Raw genomic sequence first — 22,254 nt, 5'->3', positions numbered from 1 at the left:
CTAGATCTTAAAGAATAAATCTATAGAATAGAACTTATATTAAGTAGTTATATTTAATTATTATTATATTAGATATTAGAAGTATAATTATAGAACTATTTAAGAAAACCTAGTATACTATAGCGCTTTAATTAATATCTATTTATTTAAAAGAGAAACTATAAATTCGAAAGATTAGTACTCTTCTCTTAATTAGCTTTATATACTTTATAAGATAATTAAAGTTACTCGCGCTTTTATACTTATAGTATAAAAACTAGAGAAGCTATAAAGTTAGTATTTTTTCTATATAATTAATATTTATTAAAGTATATATATAATTAATATTATATATATAGAAAGACTAGAGCTAAATAATATTTTTTAATAAATAATTATATAAATTAGAACTAATTTTAGACTCATAATTAAGTTAACTAAGAGAAAAATAATAGAAAGTAAGTAGATAAATTTTAAAAGTAACTTAAGTAAGAAAGTAAGTAGATTATTTATTTATAATATAATACTATAATTATATTATATATTATATTTAATTAAAGTTAATAAATAAAGAAATAGAAAGTAGCTTAATTATAAACTAAAGTTTAATAGATTAGATACGCGCTAAAGTAACTTAAAATATCTAACTAAACCAGAGAAGTAGCTTATATATAAAAGGAAAGTAATTATACTAGAATAAAAAAGTAGCTTATATATAAAAGAAAAGTAGTTATAATAAGCTAAAAAGTAGCTTATATATAGAAGGAAAGTAGTTATACTAAGCTAAAAAGTAACTTATATTTAAAGTAAGAAGTAGTTTAACTAAACTAAAAAGTAGCTTATATATAAAGCGAGAAATAATTTAATCTTAAACTAAAGAAAGAAAGTAGTCTACTAGTAAGATAGTTAGCTATACTCAAATACTAAAGATCTATATAAGGCTTAGAGAGCTAATAAAAGGCAGTTAAAGATATAATAATTAATAGATTATTATAAATATAAGATATCTAGAGATATAATAATATTAAAAAGAGTTTAATAGTAGTATAAGTCCTAAGGGGATTATACTAATAATTATACAGAAATCTAAAGTAATACTAAGAACTATATATCCTTATAAGCTAAGGGTATTAAAAGAGATACGTTAAGTTTATATAAGCTAAATATAGTTAGTATTTATAAACGTATATTAGTAGTTATAATGATATACTAAAGTAGTTAATACTTTTAATATTTTCTATCTAATATATCCTAATAGAATCTACTATTTAATAAAGTATTTAACTAACTCTACTTACTTTTCTATATATTCAAATATATGATATTTTAAAAAAATAATAAAAGAAAGAGATCTAAATTAACTTTAATTATAAAAACTACTCTCTTTTCTACTATTTAAGTAACTAAACTTCTAGATATTTATATAATTAAATAACTTAAGTTTAAATATAGATATAAAAAGCGTTACTAAGTTTATAAATAGTAGTATACTCTTCCCTTAAAGTATTATAAAATACTATTAAGAAAGATATAATCTAGTTATCTAAGGACTTATAATATATAGTAAATAAGAGATCTAAGTAATATTAGTATTAATATCCTTAGTATAAATTATAGAGATATATAGGATTAAATATATATTCTAGCTTAAAGAAAATAAGTAGAAACTAAGTTAAGTAATTATAGTGTACTAGGAATTAACTTATTAATAAGAGTATACTAATAATTTTAAATTATATAAGTTAGAAAATTTTATAATATAAAAAATAAGTCTACTATTTACTAAATATAAGAAATAAAACTAATAAGAGGTAGATAGAAGACTATATTAGTAAGTATAGATCAGATTTACTTAAGTCTATTAAGTAGATAGTTTAATAAGTATTTAGTAATTATACTAATATAAAAGATCTTAATACTTAAGTAAAATTCTAGAAGAGATTAATATAAAACTATATTATATTATTACTAGATCTTAAAAATATATTTTCTAAATTATTAAGTAAAAGCTATAACTAATATCTAAGTAAGCTAGATTAAATAAAATAAATAAGTAAAGTTATAATAAAGTATTTAGTTTTACTCTACTAATAGAAGAAATACTTTACTTATATAATATATAATATAATTAAATCTTAGTTTACCTTTATTAATAGTTCTACTATAGTAGTAGTTAGTACTATAATTATATTAGCTTATTATAAATAGAGTTATAGTACTAAAGTAGTACTATATACTCTTATAAATAATAGTTATAAGTTTAGATATAAGTAATAGTTACTAGTTAATACTAAGGTATAATAACTTTATTTTATTTTATTTATATAAGTTAGTAAAAGATAAATAATAAAAAGTAAAGAGTGATTTTTACTAAGCTTTATAAGAAAGTTACTAGAGTAGTTAAAGCTACTTATACTAAAGTAATAAAGAAACTTATTAAGACTCCTTTTAATACTAATCTAAATAATTTATTAGATAACTTAGATTTTATAAAGATATATTTTTATAGAAATAAGTAGTATATATTTTTTAATATAAAGTAAATAAATTAAAAGTTTAAATATTAATAATCTTACTAATAATATAAGAGAGTAAAATATATAAGTATATATTATATTAAAAGTAGATATCGATTTATACTAAGTTATAAGTAAGATAATAACTTATATTCTTTTCTACTATTTTTACTACTATTTAAAATAATCTAAGATAAGAGAATAATAAAGAAAGTAAAGGACTTAAAGCTTTCTAATAAAGATTATTAAGAAAATATAATTAATCTAGACTTAGAGAGTTTACTAGAGTTTATAAATATTCTCTCTTAGAATATATTAAGAAGATAGCTTAAAGCTATAGTAATAGTAAAAGATACTATTAAGAGTTAAGCTTAGTTTTTAAAGTATATATTAGATATAGTAAGTATATTTTAAAAGAGATAATATAAAAGCTAATTAAAAATAGCCTCCTAAGGATCTTTTAACTTATTCTAATAAACGAATTAGTAAGTTATATACTTAATATTTATACTGTTTTAATTAATATTAAACTATTAGTAAAAAGAAAGAAAGTAATAAAGAAAAGTAAATATTAAGCTATTTATAAGTAAATAAGATAAATTAATTAATATATATAAGATATGGTTCTAAACTCTTCTACTATTAAAGCTATAATTATTAAAGCTAAGTAAGTTAGCTCTAGTTTAGTTCTTCTAGATAAAGATTAATTTAAGATTATAAAAAATACTAATTAAGAAACTCTTATAAGTTATATTAGTTTAGATAGAAATAGTAGTATCTTTATCTAAAGAGTAAAAGATTAAACTAAGTCTTTATATAACTTAAGAGATAAATATATATTAAATACTTTTAATCTAGCTAAATAGAAAGCTAATATTAAATAAGATCTAATATAGCGGAATTATTACTTTTATAATAATTCTAATTAGTTCATAGATAATTAAGAATAATAAGAAAGCTATAATTAATTTAGTTAAAGTATAGTAAGTAGTTATCTTATAATATATTATATTACTAATAGACTAATAAGAATATAGCTCTAGAGTTAATTATATTCTAGAGAATAACTATAAAACGCAAATTAGTTAATAAGTAGTTTATTTTTTAAGGATTACTTTTATATAGGAAAAATAGTTACTTAGTTAATTAACTACTTCTTATAAAGCTTAGACTACTTTAGATACTTAGCTATAAACTACTTTATAAGTTAATTACTTTAAAGAAAGCTTTAACTACTTTTTATAAATCTTAGATTACTTTAAATACTTATTTATAAACTACTTTACTAGTATAAGTTAGCTACTTTAAGAAGAACTTTAACTACTTTTTATAAATCTTAGATTACTTTAGATACTTAGCTATAAGCTATCTTATAAGTTAGCTACTTTAAGGAAAACTTTAACTACTCTAAGTACTTAGCTATAAGCTATATTATAAGTTAACTACTTTTTAGTATTCATTAACTACCTTATAACTTATAATTTTATTACTTAAAAGTATTACTAAGCTTATATTAAGTTTTTAAGGCTTTCTGCTTCGTCGGAAGTAAGATAGCTTATAAGGTAATATAAAATATTTACTATATTATAAGTATATAAGATTAAAAGAGAAAGCAGCTTAGTAATACTTAAGGAGATTATAAGCTAGGCGAAAGGCTAGTAGGAATTATATAATTTAGAGCTTATTAGGGCTTATAAGTAAGGTATCTTTAAGTAATAGCCAGACTATTACTATAAGTTAATAGTATTAAGTATAAAGTAAAGAACTAAAAAAAGAGAAATATAAGAAAGAGATCTAGAATAAAGCTAAATAATTATATAACTATACTAGTAATATTAACTTATAAGTAATAATTAGTATATATATAGTTGATAGTATAAATAGCGCTAGAGTACTAGATAGTACTAGAAGAGCTTATAGCACTTTAAGCTATCTTTTTAGTATAAGTATAATAAATATTATATATTATAAAAGCGATTATAATAATAATAGTATCTAGAATAATATATATATTAATAGCTCTAAAGGAGAGAAGTATATATCTAGTATAGAATAGAAAGGTAGTATATTAATAAAGAAAGTAGTTAATAGTAGTAAGTAAAGCTATAAAGTATAGAAAAGCTAAGGATAGTAGAAGTAAGTTAAAAGTTAGAACTATTCTAGTTATTTAAGAAGATAATATAGTTAGAAGTATTAAAGTCGCTAATATAGCTTTTAGTATATATTTAATTTAATATAATATAAAACTATCCTTAAATTTTTTAATATATAACTTTAGCTAAAATAGTAGAAATAGCGCTAAGAGCAGATTACTAGCTACTACCCGGAGCTAGAACTTTTTACTAATAGACTTAAAAAGGCAAGTATTATCCTTCTTAAGTATATAAGTAATTCCTCTAATATAAACGTAATTAAAGAGGTTTAAATACTTATCTAAATAATAATTACTCGAGATTAGAATGCTCTTTATATAATTAAGTGAACTAAAAGAGTATAAAGAGCTAAATAAGATAGTTTCCCTTAAGAGAGAATTCGAGCTTTAGTTACTAGGTAAGCTATAATTAATACTCTTATTATAAAGTATAAAGGTGGAAATGAATTTCATAATTAGTACTCTTAATTTAATATAAATTATATAGCGAGGTAAATATTTCTAATACTTAAGATTTTAGTGTTCCTCGGCTCGCGTAGCGGACTAATCGGCGAAATGAACGGATTTCATTTCGGCTCGCCTTCGTAAACTATTAATTACATTGTCGACGGGGCTAGTAACGAACTCGCCGCTGATAATCAAATCTCGCCGAATAAATATATTCACTACAGATAGGCATTAATCGTCTCATCTATTGGATTGCAACTTTTAAGCCTCTAGGTGTGTTTTAGTGCACTCACTTATAAGCACATGATCTAGGCAATGTCACGATGCCATGTGATGGAGTCAAAGTATGATCTGTTTATACTCTTCTGACACTCTATAAAGAATAACAGCATATAAATTACAGGTCAGATGGCTTTAATATACTATCTTGCAGCGGCTGAGCTTCAAGCTCTCTATACTGCATATCGATCATGTAACACCCAATCAGAATCGAAATCTGAATCTCCTTGGCCTTAATCAGGGAACCGAAGAAATTCGCTCACCCCCTAAAAATACGCCTGAATCATCCGGGAAACAGGATCTGATTATCGATACCTGATTACGGGGGAAACCCGGCGATGCTTTCTCTCCTTAGATACAAAGGTCCTAAAGTAAATTTTACGAAAATCATCAAGTCGGCTAAATACTGGGGCTGTACTTAGACTGGGATACTCTCTTAAACGCCTAGAAATCTAAATTGAGCGATTTCACCTTCTTACTAAACTGGCCTCAAAGATAAGAAGAAATGAGTGCAACGTGGAAGGGCGAAAGGGAGAAAATCAGCTAAAATAGAGGCAGCACCAGCATCAACACAACTAAGTTAGTCACAGCCACTTATGCTTCCTGCACTCGTACTTGGGTAGAATCGGTAGAGTTGTTTAGGCTTCTTGACCCCGCCAAAAACGTGCCACTCCATTGACACCAACACCTTACCAACACCAACACGACACAAACAATCGCACTTCCCAAGACTCACAATGGCCAAGACGCCACCAAATGAAGATACGAGCATGTCAGGAGCGTCAGAAACCTGTAATGCGTGTCGTCGGCGTGAGCAAATAGCCAAGAAGAATAAGAAGAATAAGAAGAAGAAGAATAAGAAGAAGAAGAAGAAGAAGAAGAAGACGAAGAAGGCTCTCCCTCACCACCGTGTCAACCACACCAACCCCGCCCCTCAGGCTTCAGCTCCTACACCAGCTCCTAGACCTCAAATCAGCAAACCACAAATCGCCAAACCAGTAATAACTTTCGGTCTTAAAGTCTTGGATCTCATCATTCGCGATACGATGCAACTTCAAGCTCCTAAATATCCAGATGGTGACCGCAATGGCCTTGCAAAGCACGAGAAAATGTCCAAGCTGGTGCTCTTCCAGGCTGGCATCCCCCAACGACAACTTCACGCTCTCAACGAAACCCCAGCCGTGAAGAAGCCTAGAATGCAGATCAAAACTAAAGGCCCTATGATTCCAACAGAGTACAACGTCAGCAGTACATTCAAATTCACCAAGCTGCCCGCAGAATTGCGAATCATGATTGAGCAATCGGTGTTCATAGAGAGCAGTGGCAAGAAACCGAAGTTGTTCTGGCGCTGAAGGGAAACAAGGAGTTATATGCCGAGGCGAATGTGGTGTGGTGCAAAGTCAATGAGTTCGGCTTCACGTATCACGAGAGTACGCTGAACAATGCCAGGCAAAAGATGGAGAGCGCTGAGAAGAGTTTGGTAAAGAGAGCAGTACTTACTGTGCCGTAAGCCTTTCCTTCGCAATCGTCTCCATATCTAGTTCTACTTCAGCAAGTGTAATGTTTAGAGACATTGCTAATGGATGGAAAAACAGGAAAGAAATCCAAGCCTGCACAATCTTCTCCCCCACCATTCTGCTCTTCCCCAGCCTCACCCACCTCACCTTCCACGTCCACACAACCAGTGGCTTCTCTCTCGCCATCCACCACGTCATCCCCAAATTGACGAAACTCCAACATATCACCGTGCAAATCCAAGGCCCCAAACGCATTGTCCAAGCACACACCTCACTCGATAGTGCTGAGTTCTTCAGATCATTCCTCAAGACGCGGATTATGTTGGACAACATGCTGAATCGGGATTGTAAGTGTGTGCATGTGGGACACAGGATGCAGGAGTGGGTTTGGAACATTGAGGAGAAGGATGAAGTTTTTAAGCCAAGGATTAAAAAGTTGCATATAAAATTCCACGATCATGCTCAGGAAGCTGCGTCGAAGATGGTGCAGGATTGAAGTTGGCAAGGATCATGAGGAGACGCCGACTGCATAGACTAGATCGGGGCGGGCGGTGACGATTGCCTGCGATGCCAGCATACTTGTTGCTAGCTCCCGTAATAAAATTGCCATCCAAAGTCCTTTGAAGCAGTCATTGGAACCTTGCACGTGCAGAGACATACATGTAACTCTTGGGACTTCAAAAGCGCTCTATAGGTGGTGGGACGTAGAAGTTACAATGGGGACTGCCGAGAAGAGAGATGCAAGCGTGACAAACTCGACAGAGGAGCTCTCTTACGTAACGTGCTCTCAGCTTACTACATATGTATCCTTGAGGTAATTCGACCATTGTGGCCCAGTCTTGCCGAGACGGTGTAAGGTGTTAGCTCGTCAATGGTCTTTCGATGGTTTTGAGACCCGGGTCGTTGGAGGGAGGGTTTGCGACACAATATCATGCAACTCAAACAAATGAGGCTAACCATGACAAGTCGCAGAGCAAGAACTAGGTTTGTGATGGAAAATGTTTATGCTTATAATGCCATTTTCACCATTGTACTTGCGAGCCAGTACACCTAACCGACATATAACATATTTCACGCACGCAAACCATGCATGAGGCACTATTAACAAAAGGAATAGCAGGCAACCTAATAACAACCTAGAATGACTCATCGTGAGCAAGGAAATAACCGCATAATGACAAGACCAAGGCACCAAGCAATAAGGAAAGCCTTTACCCAACGCAGCATAGTACAATAAATTGCTCATAAGGTCATGCGAAACCAGCTCATATTCATAAGAATCCCAAGACTCCATTCCCGGTTAGTATGAGACCTCATACTACTCGAGAGCGTCGTATCGTACCTCGTACCAATTTAGTTGTTCGTTTCCCTGCATTCCTTTCTAGAAACATCACCCTCGCATTTAGAATCCTCCAATAGTATCATAGGACTTTACTTGGTTGGGGATTTTTATGTAGCGACCAAGGGCTCGTCCACAACAGCAGGTGCTGAGGACTTGAACTCCTCCTTTGGTGCAATCGGAAAATCCTCGCTCTTGTAAGCTGGGATGTTCTCCTTGACGTCGAGAGGCTCAGTCTTAGGGGGCTTCACGGAAGCAATTGGTGAGGTCGAACGTCCCCGGGCGCCACCAATCAAATCTTGTGCCTTGGCGGAGTAGTCACCAACAAGCGATTTGGTTGTCTCAGTGGCGCGCGCGGCTTGCTGGCTGGCAAGTTGCTTCACTTGCTCAGTTTGCTGGTTGATGACGGATGAGGCTTTGGAAAGGTTCGCATCGATCAACTCTTTATTGGTTTTGTAGATCAATGGGCTGAGAAAGAGAACGGAAGTTCCAATGAGAGAAAGACCCCAGAAAGGAACGACCTTGATGAGGTAGTAGGAGAGGAAAGCTCCGATAAATGCCTGTCATATGTTAGGTGGGCTTGCCCAGTGAAATGCGCAGTCACTTACAGCACCAGACACGAAGAGATTCTCGGCAAAGACAATCTGCTGAGCCTCAATGACGAAGAAGTTGATAAGCTCGTGAACGTCTCCGATAACTGAGTTCAAGGTCTCCTTGGAAACAGTGTAGTACTTCTTAGGGCGGACCTGGGAGGTGAAACCAGTAGAGAAGAGACTTTTACCAACAGCCTCGGCCAAAACAGTGATACCCAAAACCATATATGTAACCTTGAAGCTGTATCGGATGATATCAAGGTATCGAGCGGCGAAGATGAAGAGGACGGTTGCGAGGTATGCGATCCCGGACGCGCGGGGATGCTCCCAGGACAGGAGGCTCGAGAAGAACGAGTGGTAGTGTGTGAGAGGTTGGCCAGTGGCAGCTGGAGTAGCTGGAGTTGTGCGAGAGGCAGCAAGGTTGGAGAACTCGGCTGAAGTCTTTGCAGTCTGGTCCTTGACATTCTCTGCAACTGGACCTACTGACAATCAGCACTGACCCCCATCAGAAAATTTCGAACAAAATCATACCGTTGGTGATATTCTGAGTTATGGGGTGGTTCTTGACAGCATCGGCGGCAGCAGAAGCATCTGTTGGTAGGTTAGTTGGAAATGGGAGAGCTGCGAAGCTTCGGCGCACTGTGTCAAAGTCAGCTTTGAACTAAGATGCCGCGTACAAGGCAGAAGTTACGCACCTCACTGTTGACGACTGAAGCCTTTGCGTTCTGCAGACCGGAGCCAGGCTCAGTCTCGGTGGATGGGACCACGTGGTCGTTGTGGTTAGTGAAGTCGGACATCTTGAACAAGCTCTTGATGGAGGGGATGCTGATGGAGAAAGTTGGCAGGTCTGTGAGTGCTACAGCTAGCAATCCTTTGTTGAGACTGCGAGGTGGATATGTAAAAGGCGGAAGAAGGGATCGAAATAGGATCAGGATAGGAGAGGAACACGATGGTGATGGTGATGGTGAGGTGAGATTGAGCTTGGGCTTGAGGCTGAGCTTTCCTGTTCGAGAGACAGAGAGACGACGACGACCAGTTGTGGATGTGAATTTGTTGGAGAAGGGCAAGGAGGGAGGGGAGGAGGAGCAGGAACAGGGACAGGAGCAGCAGTGACGAATTCTGGCTAGTGTGGTGTCGCGTGCGAGCTCAGACAGGGATTTTCTTGGTTGCAGGTGCAGGTGCAGGTACAGGTGCAGCTCTACAAGAGGTACGTAGGTAGGTAGGTACCTTAGGTACCTTGGGTGTTTAACGCTGACGCTGACGCTAACACTGACACTGACGCTGACACCCTCTTTTGCTGGGACTGGTCTGTGGCTGGAACTTGGATCGGATCTTCTAAGGTACCTTAGGTACCTACGGCTACTTGTACAGTAATTTACTTGCGCTGCAGGTTACAACAGGTGTAAATTTTAGCTTAGTAAGAGTGAGTACAAGTGTACCCAAGTATACCTAGGTAGGTACCTTAGGTACCTTATGGGCATACCTTATGGCCACGCTACGGCTATGACGTGTGGCGGCGGGAGGCAAGAGCCAGGCCAGTACAGTACAGCACAGCACAATAACGCAGCATGCTACAGTACCACCTGTTTGCCTGCTTTCTCTGCTTCTTGAACTGAACATACCTTACCTTGTGTAGGTACCTTACCTATCCACTTCGGCCACTTCGGCCGCTTCTATGACGCTTTCTTCTGTCGTCCGTCTGGAACGGTTTGAATTGTACTCCTCCCCTCCCCTCCCCTTAGAAACCAGCTAAGTCTGTATATTCTTAATTTAGCGTAGGCTTAGTGTAAAATTCGTATATATAGACTCTAAATCAATAGTATAAGCGCGACTCGATTACTACTTAACGCTAGTCTAAGTTAGTACTTTTTACTATAGTAATATTAAACTTTCCTTAAAACTATTATTAGATAGTATAGTTACTATAGTATTATCACGATATAAATATTAAGATTTTAATTATAGTAAATTAGTAATAATACTAAACTAATCTACTTACGTGGCCTTACTTAATCGATTACTTATTACTATTATATAGTTAAGTTTACTATTCTATCTAGAACTTTCTTTCTTCTATACCTTACTTTTTTCTACTTACACTAGAGGTTTATATATACTATACTATAGTTAACTCCTAATCGATTAAGACCTAATAAATCTTCTATTAATATAAATTAAAGTTAACGCCTAATTAATTATAAGTTATTCTTTATATAGTAAGGATAATATCTAACTATTATATAGTTAAATAGATCTAAATATTCAGACTCCTACTAAGGCTTAAAAATCTAATCTAATTATAATTATAAGTATTATATATATATATTTAAAGATTGATTTTTAATTAATTATAATCTAATAATAAAGCAGATAATCTAGCTCTAGGTTCTAATAAGAAAGAACCTAAGAGTTCTACTCGTAAGCGTTATTACAAGGCTAAGGTTAATTATTATTTTCACTATTAATATATATTTAATTTCTAATTGATTATAGACTATATCTTAAGAAATACTAACTAAATCTAGCTAAAAGTAAGTATATATATATCTTCTAGATAAAATCTAATTAATTACTAATCGATTATAGTCTCGATCTATAACTACCTCTTATAAGAGAAGTAAAGTACCTACTACTATAGCTACGAAAGCTATAAGAGTTTTAAAGGTTACGAAAGCTAAAGCTATAAAAGCTATACTAGTTCCTAAGGAGTACCCTAAGCTTAATATAAGTATAACTAGAAAGAATTCCTAATCGATTACTAATTAATTATAAGTCTAATAGGATAAAGAACTAAGTGGATTTATTAGAAAAACTCTTAAAGAAGAACTTAATACTTTCTATAATAAAGTAAATACTCTTAAAGTATCCTAATAAAAGTTAATTACTAATTGATTAGCTTAACTAAACTAAGATATATCTTAAAGCTTATATCCTAAAGACTTTTAAGTATCACTTATATATTAATACTAGTAAGTAGAAATATATTATAATACTTATTAAATTAACTACTAATCGATTATAGATTAATCTTATCCTGATCTAGTATATATTAGTAAAGACTATTAGGAAACTAACTAAGCCTAAGCTGATTATTAATTAGTAAAGCTCTTTACCTCTCTCGAGCTAGATATAAGTAGCTCTAAAAGTAATAGTAATAATAAGAAGGAAGAGGAACTCAACCTTAACTCAGATAGTTCTAAAAAGAAACCTAACTTAAACTCAGATAGTCCTAAAAAGGAACCTAGCTTAAACCCGAGTAGTCTTAAAGTCGAATCTAACCTTAACCTCTATAAGATTAAAGATCTTATATAACTTCTAGAATATACTAATCCCTAATCGACTTCTAATTAATTCTATATTAATATATATATTACTTCTTTTAAAGTTTTTATAGCCGGATCTTTTTCGATTTCTAATTAATTAAGAGCTAGTTTAGTTATAATAATTTAAAATAGGTCTTTTCCTTTATTTTGTACAAGTTAGAGATTTTATAGTTTTTAAATCTAGTTAGTTTTCTATTCGACTTATAATCGATTAAAACTAAATTTATCACTATAGGCTATATATTAAGCTATATTAAGCGCAGATACTCAAATTAAATTAATTTCTTAATACCTTATACCCTTATATAAGTGTATTCCTTATATTATAGTTATATTAAAAGTCTTAAAGCTAATTAATATTAACTAAATAGTATAAAGTTAATTATTATTACAATATAATCGACTTCTAATTAATTAAGATATAATAGATAAGTATATAAAAGGGAACTATCTAGTTTATAGATACCGGACTCTAACTTTACTTATATTACCTTCTCTACCTCTCTTTAAACTCTTATATATCTGTTACGAATGTACTTAGAAAGAGTATTATATATATCTTAGCCCTGAGGCTTAGTAGCTTTATTATATAAAGAAGCTAAGAACTAGGAATAGAATCATAAGACTATATATTATATAATAGTATAAAGCTTTTAGAACTATAGGATCTAAGGTTCTTAGAGCCTTAGGATTATAGGATCTATAGGGATTCTTAGAGAATAAAGGTTCTATATAAGACTAATATATCTACTATTAGATAAGAGCTTTATACTTAACTTAAAATAATATTTTAATACTTAGTAACTATCTTCCTATCTATATAATATACTTACTTCTCGATTATTAGAGATTAAACTATAGCCTTCTGTATTTATAGCGAGTAAATACCGGACTATTATAATATCTTACTATTAACTTTTTATTACCTAATTAAATCTATTAGAAGAACTATCTATATCTTATAGTAGAATTAACTTAGAGCTAATTAAGGATCTATTAACTCTTAAGATAAGCTAGTTACTCTCTCTTAGTTTTCTAAGCTCTAAGGTACTTTAAGTAAGCTTAAACTCTCTTATCTCTGATTTGAAAAAGTTAAGCTTATAACCTAAATAGTAAAAGTCTTTTATAATTAATTCTAAAGAGTTTTTCTTTTAAATATATAAAGTACTCTTAAATAAACCTTTATTAACTCTTTTAGATAATATCTAACTAAAGCTATTTAAGTTTATAATCGAATTACTTTAACTATTATAAAAGTATAATATTATATATTAAAATAATATCTATTATAAGGTACTCTATAATAAAAAGCTAAGATAAAGATCTAATCGATTATAAAGCGACTTTTACTTTATTATTATTAATATATAGTAAAGAAGAAGAAAAACCTTACTAACTAGTAGTCGATTAGGAGCTAGTTAAAGTAGTAGTAACTAAACTAATAGCTAAAATACTTTATCTAACTTCTTCCTATTAAAGAAACTAACTGTTAATTAATATTAGATTTAAGTAGATAAACTTTAATAGTTAAAAACTTTTATACGAAATAAGTATATCTTAAGATAATTTGAAAAAAATATAAGGTATAGTTAAGTTACTAAATATTTAAAATTATAACTATAAAGTAACTAAATGAGCTAATTAATTCAATAGAAGTAATATATTATCCTAAGATAGCTGTAATTCTTATTTAGTCCTATCTCTAAGTTATATAGTATTATTAGGATATTATAACTCGTTCTATAAGTTAATACTAGAAACGCTTCTAGTAGAGATTAAATAACTTAATTAAATTAAACTAGAGTTAAAAGTTATAACTTAACTCGTAATTAATTATAAGTCGGTCTTAATATACTTAGTTATACCTGAAGATATTAGTATTAATATAATTCACTAAATTAGAAGTAAAGAGGTTATAATTACCTTAAGATAGCGCTTCTTATATTAAATCCGCTTTTTCCTAGTAGTAGTAAACTTATCTTTATTAATACTACTAATATCGATATTCTAAGCCTTAAGTTCAGTAAGTATAGAATCTCTTTATTAAGAAAGATAGTAATCCTTTACTTTACTTAATTAAATATTAGTTAAATAAAACTCTAGATATATAAGTAAAACTTACTTTTAATAGTAATTACACGCTTTATTCTTCCTATGCTACTTATATTACTATATAACACCTTAACACTAAAAATTAACCGGTTATCACGTTATCTCTATTATTATATATTAATACTCTTAGCACTAAAGGGTAGTTTTAGTTTATAATTAACTAAGAATTTAATATAAACTAACTTTTTAATAGCTCTATAGATATCTAAATTTATCCTATATATATTACTAAATTAATAACTTACTTCTACTATATAAGATAGTTTTTAAGTCTAATCCTAAGCTTCTTAATTACCTTTCTAATATATTTAATTAAGTCTAGGAAAGATCTATTCTTAGGTTTTATATTCTACTTAAGCTTTTATATTTAAATCTAAACAGCCTGAGATAATCTTATTATAAAGAGTATAAATTACTTATTAATCGATTAGTATCTAAATAATCTATAGTCTAAAGCTATATATAAACTTATAGATAATAAATCCGCTTCTAGTAGTAATAATATAGTATCTTAAGTAGGGCTATCACGAAATCGCCTTATAAGAATACCTCTTTTAAAGTATACCTTATAATAAATATAAAAGCTAGCTAATTACTAATCTTATAGGCGACGTTAAGGATCTATTATAGTTATTATATAACCTTACCTTAAATAGTTAGTATATAATCGATTATAATCTAATTCAAATAATTACTAGCTACTTATTTTAAATATATATTTAATACTATTACTTTAATACTAATATTCTCTGTATTATATCATACGAATTATACTTAATAACTAGTTAATTTAAAAGTAATCTAAAAAAGCTGTAAGAATATATTAAAATACTCCTTAATATATTCTAATACCTTATTATAAATAATACAAGTAAAAATCTTAACTATAAATCATATTAGAATCAATTACAAGCTTAAGTCCTTTAACTTACTTTACTCTAAGTTATTAGTATAAGAATAAATTAATAGTTTATTTAAGTTACCTAATAGTCGCTTATATAATATATTAACTTCAATAGAAGTTACGTTTAATAAGTCTTTAGCTATTTATTTAGTTATTAAGATAACTATCTCTTTCCCTAGGGTACTATTTATATATTAAATATATATCGATTTCTCTAAGTCAGATTAAGTTTTCTCTTATTCTATAATCTATAAGAAGATAAGGCTTATATAATATTAGTATAAAATTCTAGTTAATTAGAAATCGATTCAACTTATATTCCTAAGTATTTTAAGAACTATAGGTAGTAAGTTTATAAATATTAATTATCACTTAAACCTTACTTATATTTCCTAAAGTAATATCAAGTTTAACTAAAGTTATAACTCTAAACTATAATATAAATTTAAGAAAGATCTAGTTTATATTTATTTTATTTATATTTAATTAGTAATTAGTTTTATATAGAAAAGAAATATATATACGAGAAGTTAACTCGCTAAGTCTTATCCGAAGAATTAACTAAAGTAAGAGGTATATTAGTAAAAAGATCTAGCTCTAGGCAGCCGCCGGCTAGCCGCTAAAGGCGCTATTTTCGCGATTTTTAGCCTAAGTTATATATCGATTAATTTAATAGCTAGCGACCCTTAAAGCGGTATATACTAATTTAAATTAATAATATAGGCGCCTAGAGCGACTAAGGCGCTATAGGTGCTTATAAGCCTAATTAGGACTAGCGTATAAAATAAAAGTAAGTCCGATTTTTTTATATTATATAAGGTATATTAGTAAGCTTACTAAAAGCTTTAATACTAATACTAAGAATACTAAGAATACTAAGGATACTAATAAGAGTATATCTTATAAGAAGGTATTATTAGGCTTATATCGCTCGATTAGGCAAGGCGGCAGCTTACTCTTATATAGAATTTACCCGAATCGAATTATAAGTACGCTAGCGATTTTTTAGCGTGGATATTCATAGCGTTAAAGGCTTAGCGAGATTAGTTTTAAGGACGTGCGTAGAAAGTGCAGGTCTTTTTAAATTCTCAGTTAAAATCTACGCTAATCTAACTGTTTTTAGTTAGTTTAAAATCTAAAAATAAACTTAACTTTTAATTTTTAATTCTAATTAAAAATATTATATCTTTTCTAATTAGGTCTAGCTTATATATAAAAGTAGGTCTTATAAAAGGCGCCTAGGGCGTATAAGGCGGCCTTTTATTATTTAAGGCTGATATACGACAGCCTCTTATATTTTAAGGCGCCTTAAGTGTAAAAAGCGACTATTCAGCGAAAATAGCGAAAATAGCGGGTGGCATATGCACCCAGCGCCAGAATTTTTTACTAATATAGTAGATATATTATACTATTAAAAATAGTATATATAGTTAATAGTTATATATACTATATATATATATTAGCAAGTACAGACATTCTTCTTAATTAACTGGTTATATAATTAATATATATACACTATAGTTAATAGTTTTTAGCTAGCTATAGCCTTACGAATAATTAATTACTATTATAATTAGAATTAACTATAAATTAACTATAAAGGAATACGTATTATATCTTCTACTCTTTTTCTTATTATAATATAACTTATAGTACTTAGATATAAGACCTTAATAACTATTTACTAATAGACTAGTAAAGAACTTAGGATTAAATAAGTAATCTATAAGAATAGAGAAGAAAAGGTATTCTTCTTATTCTTTATAAGAACTTAATAAGTAAGAAATATAGTATCTTATTTAACTATCCGGATACTAATCGATTAGTAGTTAGTTAACTATATAATATAATAGTAGAAGTATACCTATTACTTTAATACTCTTAACATTAGCTAACTTAGATAATACACTTAATAAAGATATTATATTCTTATACTATTAAATAACTCCTTAATTATATTAAAGTACCTAATTCGATTAAGTATTAATTTAGTTTTAATTAGAAAGTACTTATAATAATATTATCTTTAATTAAGTATTTTATCTTTTAGTAATTTAAAAGGAAGCTTTTTTAGCTTTAACTCTCTTCTGCTTTTACTTCTAATCCTTAGTAGACTACTCGTAATAATACTTATATACTATTAGATAAGAGTATTTATAATATTAACCTCTTATATAATTATAAGTCGATATATAAACAATTCTACCTCCTAAGAGTTTATATTATTTAACTCTTAGATCTTATTAAAAGTTCTTATTTTATCCTAATATATCTCCCTTTAGCTTTTTTATAGAATAAGAGTATTAAATCTAGTAAGACTTAGTATTTAATCGATTAAAACCTAAATACTACTTATATTAAAATAAAATAGCTTTACCTTATCTTCACTTATACTAGTTAAGTTTACTAAATACGTATAACTAAGAGAATAAGATACTAAGTAAGATAGAATAATAAAGTAACTCCGAACCTCCTTAACCTTTATACTATTAACTCTACTATTAAAAATATTAATTAATCTAGTCGACTATAAGTCTAATAGAAGCTCGGATACTATTAGTATTTATAATCGATTAAATACTATATACTCTATAACTTATAAGTAGTTATAACTCGCTCTTAATATCTTCTTATTCTTTTCTAAACATATTTAACGTGTTAATTCTAGTTATAAAAGTTATATCTATCTAGTCTAGCTTTAATTACTTTTAATTATCTCTAATCGACTTTAAATTATTATATAAATAAATCGTCTAGTTATTATAAAACCTAGTAGCTAAATTAGTCTTAGTATAAGATAAAAATATATTATGTTCTTTAGATATTAATAGCTTAATATTATCTTTTTTAATCTCATAAGTTAATAAAGAAGAGATAAGTAATTAATTACTAGTTAAATTATTAAACTAATTATAAGTAATACTACTAGCTTAATAAGATATTATAAAAAGCTCTTCTAATTGATTTATAGTTAATTCTAGTAAAATATCGAAATATAGAAAGAAAGAGAATATTATCTTATAGTAAAAGACTCACTTATACTTTAAATATATATTTATTTACTTATTTACTTAATTATTTATTTACTTACTTCTAATTAAATATAAAACAAATAATAGTCTTATAATAAATTATATAAATAAGTCTAATTAGATTTAGTTAAAATCCAGCCCTTTAATAGTATATAATAGTATAAGCTAGTGTATTTTAATATCTATATATAGAAGGTTCACACTAGAGGCTCGGCATTCTATCTAGACTAAAATAACTCCTATAAGCGCGAAGGAAATAATATAATTCCACTAGTTTCCTTTAGTAACATGCAGACTCAGCTATGTTCTCCCTCCCCTCTCCTCTCCTCACTTCCAAGCTCCAGCCACACACCACCAACCTGGCGGTGCCCCTTTGCGCCCCTTTGTTTACTTCCCATTTTAGCATGTGATCGGGTCACTCCTGTCTGATGACACCTGACAGCACGGTGCAGGCGCCTGCACCCCGAGTTACCTTGCCCCCACCGTTTGCTAAGGTACACTCCAAATAAGAGGTTACGGTATCTTACCTAAGCTTGAACACACTCTCTCATTATTAAGATCAGGTTGCACGCAAGATGCCTGATTGTTCGCTTTCGGTCAAGATTAAATTCGGCTGTAAAAGGAATGCAAACGCATGTGGTGGTGGGGCAGAGCAGAGGCGTGCCCAGATATACACGACGCCGGGCCGGGCGGGACAGCTAGGAAACACCCGCAAGCCCGTTGCTGATCACTCCAAATGTGTCGAGTCGTTCCAGCCTCCAGCTAGGCAAGTAGCTGCTAAACCCGTCCTCGCTTGTTATTGATCTTGTATTTTCAGCCCCCTTGGAAGCCCTTGGGAAAATTCACGAAGCTCTTCTATTTAGTGTTATTATGTAACTCCGCAAGAAAAAAGCGTCAATAGCAGGCTGTCGAGCCTTGTATAGCAACCTTGGCTTCTGATGAGGAAGAGAAGTCCCAGAAAGCTGTTCGTCGCCTCCAGAAAGAGAAGCAGCGACAGCGCAGTTTCAGAGTTACTAGGTACCGAGACTCTTTACTCTAAGTCGGTGTACATGGAGAGTGTCTCACTACTATACGTTCTATAAAAGAGCTGTTTTTCCTGTTTTCTTTTATGTTGCGACTGTTTTCTGGTTGTGAGATACATATATGTATATTTAAATAAGTAAAAGTATGTACATGCGCTATTACTAAACTCGCGTATCTCTGTTTATGAAGGTTATCTGCAAACGTGGCCACATACAAGAGACACTCTCTCTCGCTATCGATTGCTTACGGAAACATCGTCCAGGTAAATCACTACTTTCTGCAGCTGGTTACCACACACCACGCTCCACACAATTGTCATGTCTGGGCCGCCCGCCACGAAATCCAGCTTTGACTCAGTCCACACATCGTACGCGTTCACGATGTCCTGATTGTTCTCGCCCGTGAAGTAGGCGTATGTGTTGAAGGTGCACTGGATTCCCTTGTAGGCCTTGGGGATGAAGTACCACACGCGGAAGGTGTACTTTGTGCCAACGCAGGCGGAAAAATTGTTCATAAAGCTCACGCCGTTGTTGATCTTGGGCAGGGTCAGGACGGCGCTTTTGTTGCCCGTACGTGGCTTGGCGGATGTGATGGCGAAGGATTCGTCGCCCTGGAAGAAGCCCGCATTCCAGATAGCGGTATTGCCGCTTTCGAACCCACCCTCCGGGATGGAGGGCGTGACGCCGCAGACTGGGGCGGGACCGTATTGAAAATTATCGATTAGCACGATCATCTCGCTGGGGTTATCGCAGAAGGCGCTGATGTGGATGTCTAGGAAAGGATTGGTGGTGTCGGACTCGTCGACCAGGAAGATGAGCTCCATCTTCTCCCAGTTACCGGCGCGAGAGACGCTGAAGAGATCGCTGGCGCCAGTGATCCCGAGGCGGAACTGGCATAGGGTATGGTCGTAACCTTCTGGAATATAGAGCCACACGCTAGCCGTGTAGGCTTGGTCGGCGCAGAACCCCGAGGTATACTGACTCAAGGAGACGCTCTGGTAAGGTGGTAACTGGACTACTGCCACCGCGTCACCATCATGCGGAGGACCGTATGTAGATTCGGTATCGGGATATATCATAACATCACCATTGCTCTGGACCCAGTTGTTCATGTTGTCATTGAGTTCCATCGAAGGATCTGGGACGGATGGAAAGCCGGTGCATGGCCCAGAAGTTGGAGTCGCGGTTGGCTCGGTCACGACGGTAGTTGTTGCCGGGGGGGAAGATCGGTCGACTCCGAAGTATATGTCATCTATGTAGATAATCGGGTAGGTATCTGCTCTGCACCCGGCAATTTCAATTCTAAAATCGTCAAGGGAATCGGGCTCAATGTCTTTGACCTCAAACTTTGTCCACTTGGTGGTCAAGCCGCTAAGATCAACAGCGTAAAGATAATAGCCAGTTCTGGTAGCCATAAACAACTCGCAACCGATGACGTTCTTGGCGGTGGCATCGACAGACAACCAGAATGATGCCTTCATGAAGCGTCTGGTCATGTCTCCTGGAATATCGATTTGGACCATGTGCATTCCAGTGAATGCAGCGGGCTGACTACTGTCGAAAATGAAAGCACCCATGCTGTATGGACCATTTAGTAGTGTAATTTATTGAAAGTAGATATTAGTACTTACCCCTTTCCAGAATGAGGTTGATTTTTCTTCTGTGGCCCGTATTGCACCAGGGCATCCGTCCCCCCTGAGAAGGACTGCGTTAGCCATGCTGTTATGCCGTCCGGACACTCGAATCCCGGATTGACAATGAGATTGTCAGATCGCTGGAGGACTTGACACTCGGGGTCAGGGTTTTTTGGAACACAGGCTTTGGCACTGACGTCGTCCATATAAATTGAGACTGGCGTCTCCAAAAAGTCGCACTGTAAGACAAAGTGAAGTACCTGTGCCCGGCCAAACCCCGGAACCTCAAAACTGTACTTTGTCCACTTGGGCTTCAAGGTCACCTCAAGGCCACCATCGAATCCTCGAACAGACCAAAAACCGTAGCAGCTGCCAACATCCGCCGGCTCTTCGTAGCGCATCCACATCGAGATGGTGATGGCATTGCCGTACTCTACTGCGGGGAGTCTGGTGTCAAAATCAATGATAGCTGGTCCGCGATTCATGAAGATATAAGCCTGCCCAGCACCAGAATGTGCAGGTCGCCTCTTGGAGTGCGCAACCCAGAACAGTGTCGCCAGGCCCGAAGCACCAGAATACGACGTCCAGCCCCTGGCGTTCTTATCGAAATCACCATTTCTGAGGAGTTCGGTGGTGGTGCAGCCCTTGGCATGTTTAGTGGGCCATTTCACCTTCCTCGAAGGCTTTCTCGTGTACTTTCGACGTTTGGGCACGTCTCGGGATTGCACCTGGAGATCAGAGGAGGATTTCGGAGCTGCGGTGATGGTCGGCGGCAAGGGCTCGGCAGTCACGTCGGCACGTGTTGATTTAACGACAAAGGCAAGAGAGCTGGAAGTGAAGGATAGCAGGGCGACTCCAGCAGTAAACGCGCTTGCGAAATGCATGCTGTGCAACGCACAAAAAAGCCGATATATCACGACGTTACGAGGGAGTGTACCAAGTGAGCAAGAAGAAAATCTCGCATCTAGGGAGGCGAACCACATCTTTAAATGCGATTTCTCTTTTCACAAGGGCGGGAGGTGGCATTAACGATCCTTGATGGGAGGCGTATATGGCGTTGAGCCAGAACGAGGTCTGGATTACCCATATCTCCGCTGGCGTGCATTACCAAGAAATGCGGCTGATTCGTCTAAAGTAGGAAACATTTTTGGAATATCTTTTAATCAAACAGAATTTTTAAAAATAACTTAATAATTACATATCATAGCGTGTTATCAAATAGTATATATAATTCTTAACGGTCTATTACTTCCCTAGTATTATAATAAATAGTAGTTTAGCTATTAGTAGAAAGAAGAGGTAATAATATAATATAATAAGAGAAAATTCTTTTTAATAAAGTATTTTTATAACGCTTGCCCTATAGAAGGCCGGTATCACGTAGTAATAGCGGTCTTATATATTA

At 32.7% G+C, this 22,254-nt stretch overlaps 4 protein-coding genes across 4 annotated transcripts; 2 read left to right on the top strand and 2 right to left on the bottom strand.

Moving 5' to 3' along the window:
• Positions 1-6,110: 6,110 nt before the first annotated feature.
• ONS95_000929 (uncharacterized protein) lies at positions 6,111-6,725 on the top strand (the record flags this gene model as incomplete). The annotated part of the gene is made up of 1 exon (XM_058494107.1): positions 6,111-6,725. The coding sequence occupies one exon, from the start codon at positions 6,111-6,113 to the stop codon at positions 6,723-6,725; it is 615 nt and encodes a 204-aa protein (XP_058364310.1).
• Positions 6,726-6,829: 104 nt separating this feature from the next.
• Positions 6,830-7,386, top strand: ONS95_000928 (uncharacterized protein; the record flags this gene model as incomplete). Its single annotated transcript, XM_058494106.1, has 2 exons — positions 6,830-6,879; positions 6,969-7,386. The coding sequence occupies 2 exons, from the start codon at positions 6,830-6,832 to the stop codon at positions 7,384-7,386; spliced, it is 468 nt and encodes a 155-aa protein (XP_058364309.1).
• A 953-nt stretch (positions 7,387-8,339) lies between these two features.
• Positions 8,340-9,619, bottom strand: ONS95_000927 (uncharacterized protein; the record flags this gene model as incomplete). The annotated part of the gene is made up of 4 exons (XM_058494105.1): positions 8,340-8,789; positions 8,838-9,301; positions 9,354-9,413; positions 9,523-9,619. 4 exons carry the CDS (start codon positions 9,617-9,619, stop codon positions 8,340-8,342), a joined length of 1,071 nt encoding a protein of 356 aa, XP_058364308.1.
• An 8,885-nt stretch (positions 9,620-18,504) lies between these two features.
• Positions 18,505-21,992, bottom strand: ONS95_000926 (uncharacterized protein). The gene is made up of 3 exons (XM_058494104.1): positions 20,847-21,992; positions 18,721-20,793; positions 18,505-18,665 (listed from the first exon to the last, which is right to left on the bottom strand). The coding sequence occupies exons 1-2, from the start codon at positions 21,830-21,832 to the stop codon at positions 19,449-19,451; spliced, it is 2,331 nt and encodes a 776-aa protein (XP_058364307.1). The 5' UTR covers positions 21,833-21,992; the 3' UTR covers positions 18,505-18,665; positions 18,721-19,448.
• Positions 21,993-22,254: the final 262 nt, after the last annotated feature.

Source organism: Cadophora gregata (genome assembly GCF_030347475.1).
Source record: "Cadophora gregata isolate MNR1 chromosome Unknown scaffold_1, whole genome shotgun sequence".
Taxonomy (NCBI): Eukaryota; Fungi; Ascomycota; class Leotiomycetes; order Helotiales; family Ploettnerulaceae; genus Cadophora; species Cadophora gregata.
This window is presented reverse-complemented; position numbering and strand designations above follow the sequence as displayed.